General features: G+C 38.7%; 1 protein-coding gene across 1 annotated transcript in view; it reads right to left on the bottom strand.

Annotated features, from left to right (window-relative positions):
* The window catches only part of pax3a (paired box 3a), a gene marked incomplete at both ends in the record, with an annotated part of 20,313 nt that extends 15,306 nt beyond the window's left edge, over positions 1 to 5,007 (bottom strand). Inside the window, 4 exons of the mRNA XM_080011047.1 lie at positions 2,798 to 2,941; positions 3,309 to 3,438; positions 4,021 to 4,256; positions 4,923 to 5,007. Of these exons, the coding sequence (XP_079867173.1) occupies positions 2,798 to 2,941; positions 3,309 to 3,438; positions 4,021 to 4,256; positions 4,923 to 5,007 (595 nt within the window). The remainder of the gene's footprint in view (positions 1 to 2,797; positions 2,942 to 3,308; positions 3,439 to 4,020; positions 4,257 to 4,922) is intronic.
* Positions 5,008 to 7,128: the final 2,121 nt, after the last annotated feature.

Here is a 7,128-nt window from a genome sequence, read left to right as displayed (position 1 = left end):
TTAAGAGATAGGCGTAAATGACAGTAAGCCAATTACCATCTGACTCATTCCAGCAGACACTCCAACCTTTTCCCACAATGTTCCGGCTAACACTGGACTGACCAGTACACTTTATTCCACAAACCTTAGCTGCAAAGGCCCCCTTTTTTCCCAGACAAATAAATCTAAATGAGTCCGCTTTGATCTTAGCACTTAAGTAAAGACAACAATGGCGGAAGAAGCGAAAGGGGCAGAGAGCAACAGGCCCCTCTCCTCCACAACAATAGCCTCTGCAAACACCTACTTAATCAATATTTGGCCAGAAGACACTCTTTTAGTGCTCGAACCACTCTTTTCACATTATAATGAAGAGCCATAAAAGAAAAAAAACAACAACCACTTCCACAGAGGGACACAAGAATGAAATACCGTCATCCTGTATATCAATAGGGGAAGCTGTCATTGTGCCGTGGCGTTTTGAATATGGGCTGAATAACTAACATAACTAACTAATATTTGACTGCACTTTAATCCAAAAATATACACGTATATATATTATGCATTTTTAGTAAATATACAATCAATACAAATATCGCCTGTTGAATACACGGTCAGCGTAAATAAAAAAAGCTCAAATTTCTACAATTTGTGTTTCTCTTCCGTTTTACTTAATTTGTTGGCTCCAAACTGAAGATTAGCCTCAGAAATGGTGCGGAAATGAGTCTAAGAGGCTACAAGCGTCCACTGGCTGATGTGAATTAGGGATGGAAGAGAGACAGGGGAAAGGCTGTAGATCTTGGATGTGTGGCCCCCTCAGTTTCATTGCTTTAGATGAAAGTGGGAAACCATCGACTGAACATCCAACATCCATCCAAGACTTAGAGTTACATTCTGCAAAGTTGGCCAAGTCCTGAATTTAATAATACAAGGGCCGTGGTGATTTTACGCATTTTAAAAAGTTATTAACTATTGATCTATTTCCAAGAGTTTGTATGGACTCTATATCCAGGCTGTCCGCAGGTATCAGATAGAGACATCTAATACCTTCTCAGGTATTTTTAAGACAACTCTTAACAACATTTAGGAATTTTTTTTGGACAAATCATCTCAAGTATTAGGTTCAGCTGTGGGTTGAAGCTTTTGACCTTGGCTATATTCAATTTATGGATAAATAAAATAGGACAAACCGTTTGTGTTCAATTTAAGACCTCATAAATTCAAATGTTAGAAGGGATTTTAGGAATATTTGTATAGCTGAAACAAATACATTTTAATTTTAAGACTTCGTTTTAAGGACCTTCAGACAGCCAATCAAGCTATAGACTTATACTGCATAAGTATAAATTGACACGAATAATGGATATTCACAGTCGCATCGATAATTAGAAATTAGGTCAGATAAGAAAAAATACAGTGATATTCCAACGGTAGACCATCTTTTACTAAAGGTTTCATTTTTTTTTGTTGCTCCAAGTTAATGATTCAACCACCACCACAACATTCCTGGACACCAACAGGTCGTAAATCAACAGGTGTCTGCCAAAAGTCCACTGTCTTTTCGATTCTATTTCTTCCCCTCAAAGACAAAAGTCCACAACTCAGCAGTGGGAAAAAGCCTCCAAATTAACTCTTTGTGAGTGAAAACGTTTTTTTTTTTCCTCCAGCTCTGAGTGACCAGTCTATAAAGTGGGTCCGCCTGAGAGCCATCGCTGTCCCTGAATAATTCATCGCTCATTGCGGGTTCATAATGTCCCCTCCGGACCTTTTGTCGACGCATTTTTTTTCTAGCCCCTTTCTTTGCACATTTTGAAAAGCTTTGACGTCTTTTTGTACACTGAGCCGCTCACTGGAGCACGCCTTCCAAAAACCAGAGGGAGAGTCTCAATGGACTCTCTGCTTTGTCTCCCAAGTTCATCCCCGAAGGCTCCGATTGTGCGCAAGAGGTAGTTTATTAAATGTTTGATCACCTTTAAGGGACATATGGGTCCTCAAGTCTGTGTGTGTGTGTGTGTGTGTGTGTGTGTGTGTGTGTGTGTGTGTGGGTGCGTGTGTGTGTGTGCGTGCGTCTGTGTGTACGCGCGCGCGAGTGTGTACGTGTGTGTGTGTGTGTGTGCGTGTGTTTGCGTGCGTGTGTGTGTTCAATCTTGTCACGTGCACAAAACTATCGAAATTGTCAACAAACTTGCAAATTTGTCCTATTATTATTATTATTATTATTATTATTGTTATAATTGTTGTTGTTATTATTATTATTATAATTGTTATTATTATTATTATTATTATTTTCTAATAAGAATAATAAGAATAATAAAAAACAAACAGCAAACTGGATTTATGTTTTTCTGAATTATCATCTCTGACATTCAGTCATGAAGCTTTTTAATTAAAGCCAACGATAATTAAATCAAAAGATATGTCATCATAATAATTATAATATCCTTATCCTTATTCTTAGTCTTAGTCTTATTCTTATTCTTAATAATAATAATAATAATAATAATAATAATAATAATAATAATAACAACAACAACAACAACAATAATAATAATAATAATAATGGCGGCCTTTTTCTGGGCTGAGATTTTAATGATCAGCAGGCCTATGCCGGGAGCGTACAATCGAATTTTGTTCGCCACAATAAATAAAATATTTTGTGTCCTGTCTTATTTCTTGGAATAACTGTCGGAAAGCAACAAGTCGTCCAACGCACGCCACACTGCGACCGCACCGCGTCCCAGAATCCACATAACAACTGGGCAATGAAATTCACAAATCCCCCAGTTCGATCCCCTCCACAGAGCTGCATCGTGGTACTCACATCTGTCTCCCAGGATGCCGTCGATGCTGTGCTTGGCTCGCCGCTCGTTCTCCTCCAGCTCCCGCTTCTCGATCTCATCGTCGTCCTCCTCGTCCTCACCCACTCCGCCGAACTTGGAGCGCATGATGCGGCTGATGGCGCTCACTGGCAAATAGGAAAATATATATATATATATATATATAGATATACAGTATATAAATACATACATTACAAAATAATAATACAAAAATGTATGCACTTTTTTATTGTGCATATTCGACCCATGCGTGTGCAAAACCCACCATAATAAAGCAAGATACGATTTAAATAGCAGAGAACTATTCACTATTCATTTTATTATAGGCCAATTTATGGAAGGGTTTATGACCGACTCGAACTAGCCTACAAAGTCATCGTCGATTATTTTTGATATATTATTTACACTTTTTTAGACACTTGAAAATAGAAATACCCTGTTGCATTGATCCAACATCTGTCGGCCGATTCATAACAAAACTTTGTACAAACTTACCGGAGGGAACGGTGTTCCTGTCGCAGATCCCATCCTTCAGCAGCTTGTCCCTGATCTCCCAGCTGAACATGCCGGGGTTTTCTCTCTTGTACTCTTCAATCTTCTTGTCCACGTCCGGAGACGATGTTTGCTTTGGAGGTCGACACGAAACGTTTGTTTAAGAGAGAGAGAGAGAGAGAGAGATATCAGGAGTCGGTGAAAAGCAAACGGAATCTAATTGTGAATATACATGTCCTGATATTATCTGGCTGTGAAAACCTGAAGTAAAACTCCTTTGAAATTGTAACACCGTTAAAAATGATTGGACATGTGTAGATCTGTGTGTAGATCTATAAATACAAAAACATGTACACGTTTATATATATATATAGATGGGTCATTAATTCTGCTTCATTTGGCTTTATGTTAATACAGTTTTTGATTTGAAGGTTCTTTTCAAAGATTTATTTTATTTTACACTGAATTTATTTCCAGCCCCAAATAAAATATATCCAGCAGAAATCGAATAAACTCTGCCTGAGGGAAAAGCCCGGATGCATCGTTCAACTTCTGAAAATCGTTACAGAAATTGAGTCGGGGAAGATTTTTTTTTTTTTTTTTTTCCGTTTTGTTTTTACATATCTTTATTTTTGCATTTATATATTATAATGTGTGTTAGCTTATTTTAAATCATCTCATCTTATGTCTTGTCTCATCTCGGGTCTCCCCTTACCTTTGGCTTGCTGCCTCCTATGGCCCCTGGCCGGATGGAGCCGGTCTCCTGGTACCTGCACAGGATCTTGGACACGCAGCCGTGGGAGACGCGCAGCTGCCGGGAGATGACGCACGGCCGGATGCCGTGGTGGGCCATCTCCACGATCTTGTGTCGGATGTGGTTGGGGAGCGGTCTGCCGTTGATGAACACCCCGCCGAGCTGGTTCACCCTGCCCTGGCCCAGCGGCGTGGACACTGGGTGCAGGGGAGAGAGTTGGTCACGGGAGTGGGGAGAGGGCTGGGCGTTTCTACGAGGCTGACTCAAAGTGAGACACCAAAACATAAATACAGATCAACTTAAAAAAAAAAAAAAAAAGTACATCAACGAATTCATATATCAATGAATGAATGAATGATAAATACTAAATATATACTAAAAAAAAAAAAAAGAAAGGTAATACAATTAAAACTTCAACTGTACTACAAAAAACTACGGATATACAGAAAAAAAACCCAATAAAAAAACAGATAAACTGTAGATATATAAATACATAACAATGATAATAACGAAAATAAATTTGAAAACACTGCAGATAAACGATCAGCACTTGCACAAGCCGCTGTGGTCAACATCATTACTTATAGGTATGAATATAATATTTAATACGCACTGAATAAACTGTTGTTGGGTGAACATTCCAACAAAAATCACAAGTTAAAATGAATGTTATATGAAAAAAAAAAAAGGTGTTCTCCACGTAAAAGAGTAAAGTTAAGATGTAAGTTAAGATTTTTTAAAACAAACTTCAAAATAAATAGTGTTGTTGTTTTTTTTTAAGTGTGCTATCGCTTTCAACCAAGCAACAAATATATTGTTGATATTGTTGATTGGTGACAGACTAGTGTATTTTTATTTTTTACCTTCCAGAGAGTATCCCCCCCGGGGGTAGTTTTGGTGTGGAGCGGGTCGCATCATCCTCGGTATTCCTCCCGCCAGAGCTGCCATGAGTCCTGACCCCACCGCCAGGCACTGGGATCGAACAGGTTGCTGATTAAATATCAATATCTCAGATCGATGATCGATGTTTGCGGCGGGCTCCAGCGCCTCGGTTCGGGAAAAAATTCAAAAAAAAGAAAAAAAAAAGGGTGCAATCCTCCGGTATTTAGTTGGAGGCTCGACTCGAGTATCCCACAACAATGTCCCGAAACAAACAAACAGAACAAGCCGGGAAGAGGAGGAGGAGGAGGAGGAGGAGGAGGAGGAGGAGGAGGAGGAGGAGGAGGAGGAGGAGGAGGAGGAGGAGGAGAAAAAACAAAACGAAACAAAACAAAACAAAAAAAAAAAGTGTCAATCTGAGTGGAGACGAGTGCTCGAAGTACACGGAGTTTGAGTCCCTCCGGTCCGCGCTCGGTGTGACGGACGGACGCGAGTGAAACATTTTATCCGGGCTCCGCGGCGCCGCTGGCCCCGCGCTCCGCGCCCTGATTGGCCCGGCCCCGCGGAGCGGGCCGGGGCCCCGCGGGGCCCTCCGATTCGCCCGGACGTGGCGCGTGGGGGCCGGCGGGGCCCGCTGATTGGACGACAGCACTTCTCCCTCTCTCTTGACGAACCCACGAGGTGAGGCTGTTTTTTTTGGGGTTTTTTTGCAAAATTCAACAAATCATAGGTTTATTCTTATAATTATCTTTATAATTATTATAATTATTATTATTAGTAGTAGTAGTAGTATTAGTAGTATTATTAATAATAATAATAATTATTATTATTATTATGATTATTATTATTATTATATTAATTATTATGAATAATAATGATAATTATTATTAATAATAATAATAATAATAATAATAATAATAATAATAATAATAATAACGACATAATTATTGTTCCCAACTTAATGGATGGAATTATCTCATTGATGTATCACGGCCTTTGCATGTGTACGTGCTACATCTCATTTACTAATACACTCTGATAAAGTGCTGGTGCAGTCCTGGATATGGATGGAACAACGGGTATGGATAGAAGCACGGATGTGAATTGTGTCAGTGTCTCCCCGTAAATCAGAGCACCCACTGAAAATGAGAGTAAACAGATTGTAAAAGTGTAGTGCAGCAAATGTTGTGTAAAGAGGGACGAAAATCACAAATGTCTCTAGATTGTATACCTATATACACACGTCTACCCCAAACAATCGCACCAATTACAGGCAGACAGCATTTTCTTTTAATGTTCATTTAAAAATGCAAAATTGTATTTATGGGAATTGCAATTCACTCATTCACTATTCGATATGTTATGTATAATTATTTTCACATCACTGGGCCAACATATAAAACAAATATTGGAAACGTTACGGAATAGAATGAACATTAAGGCACATAAACATATACTCACCAATGGTCCCAGGTGCCCACCAGCTGAACGAAATGGCCCGCGGGGCGGTCAGGTAGCATCATAGGGAAAACCATCGTCTTTTTTCATCTGAGGTTTGATGGACACCGTTTGGACAACTGACCAGTGGCTTGTGAGTTGCATAGTGCAAGTATGATTTTAAAAAAATTCAACTAAATAAATCACTGGGTCGGCGTTGGAACTATAACGTTAGTGCAACAGGTGATCGCGGCAAAGAATTATTCCTTTACATAAACATGTCGTAATACTGATTCATTGTGCAAAAGAATAATAATAGAAAGACAGCGCCAAAGTGACTGAAATATGGAAAACCAGAAAAGAGAAAACAAGAAAAACAACGCAATACCACAAGTAATAATTGTGGTATTAATAATATGAACTATTATCACTAGCATTGTTATCGTTCTTATTGTTATAATTATTATTATAATTAATAGTTTGTTATTGATTTTCTGTCGTGGTTGTTTTTGCGAGAATGGCTCCAAATTATTACTTCTGTTGCCTACTACAACAACCAAAATTAATATTAATACACGTAACAGAAATATTAGTAGTCGCGCTTTATTATTATTATTATTACTAGCTCATTATTATTATTATTATTATTATTATTAGGCCTATTATCGTTGGTATTGTTGTCATAGTGCAATAGGATAACGCGCGTAGGATTTTAGGTTCGGCCTAAAACTTAGATCTTATTGACGATAGTGT

Source organism: Zeus faber, assembly GCF_960531495.2.
Source record: "Zeus faber genome assembly, chromosome: 12".
Classification (NCBI taxonomy): Eukaryota; Metazoa; Chordata; class Actinopteri; order Zeiformes; family Zeidae; genus Zeus; species Zeus faber.
The sequence above is the reverse complement of the archived record's forward strand: the minus strand, read 5'-3'. Positions and strand labels throughout refer to the sequence as shown.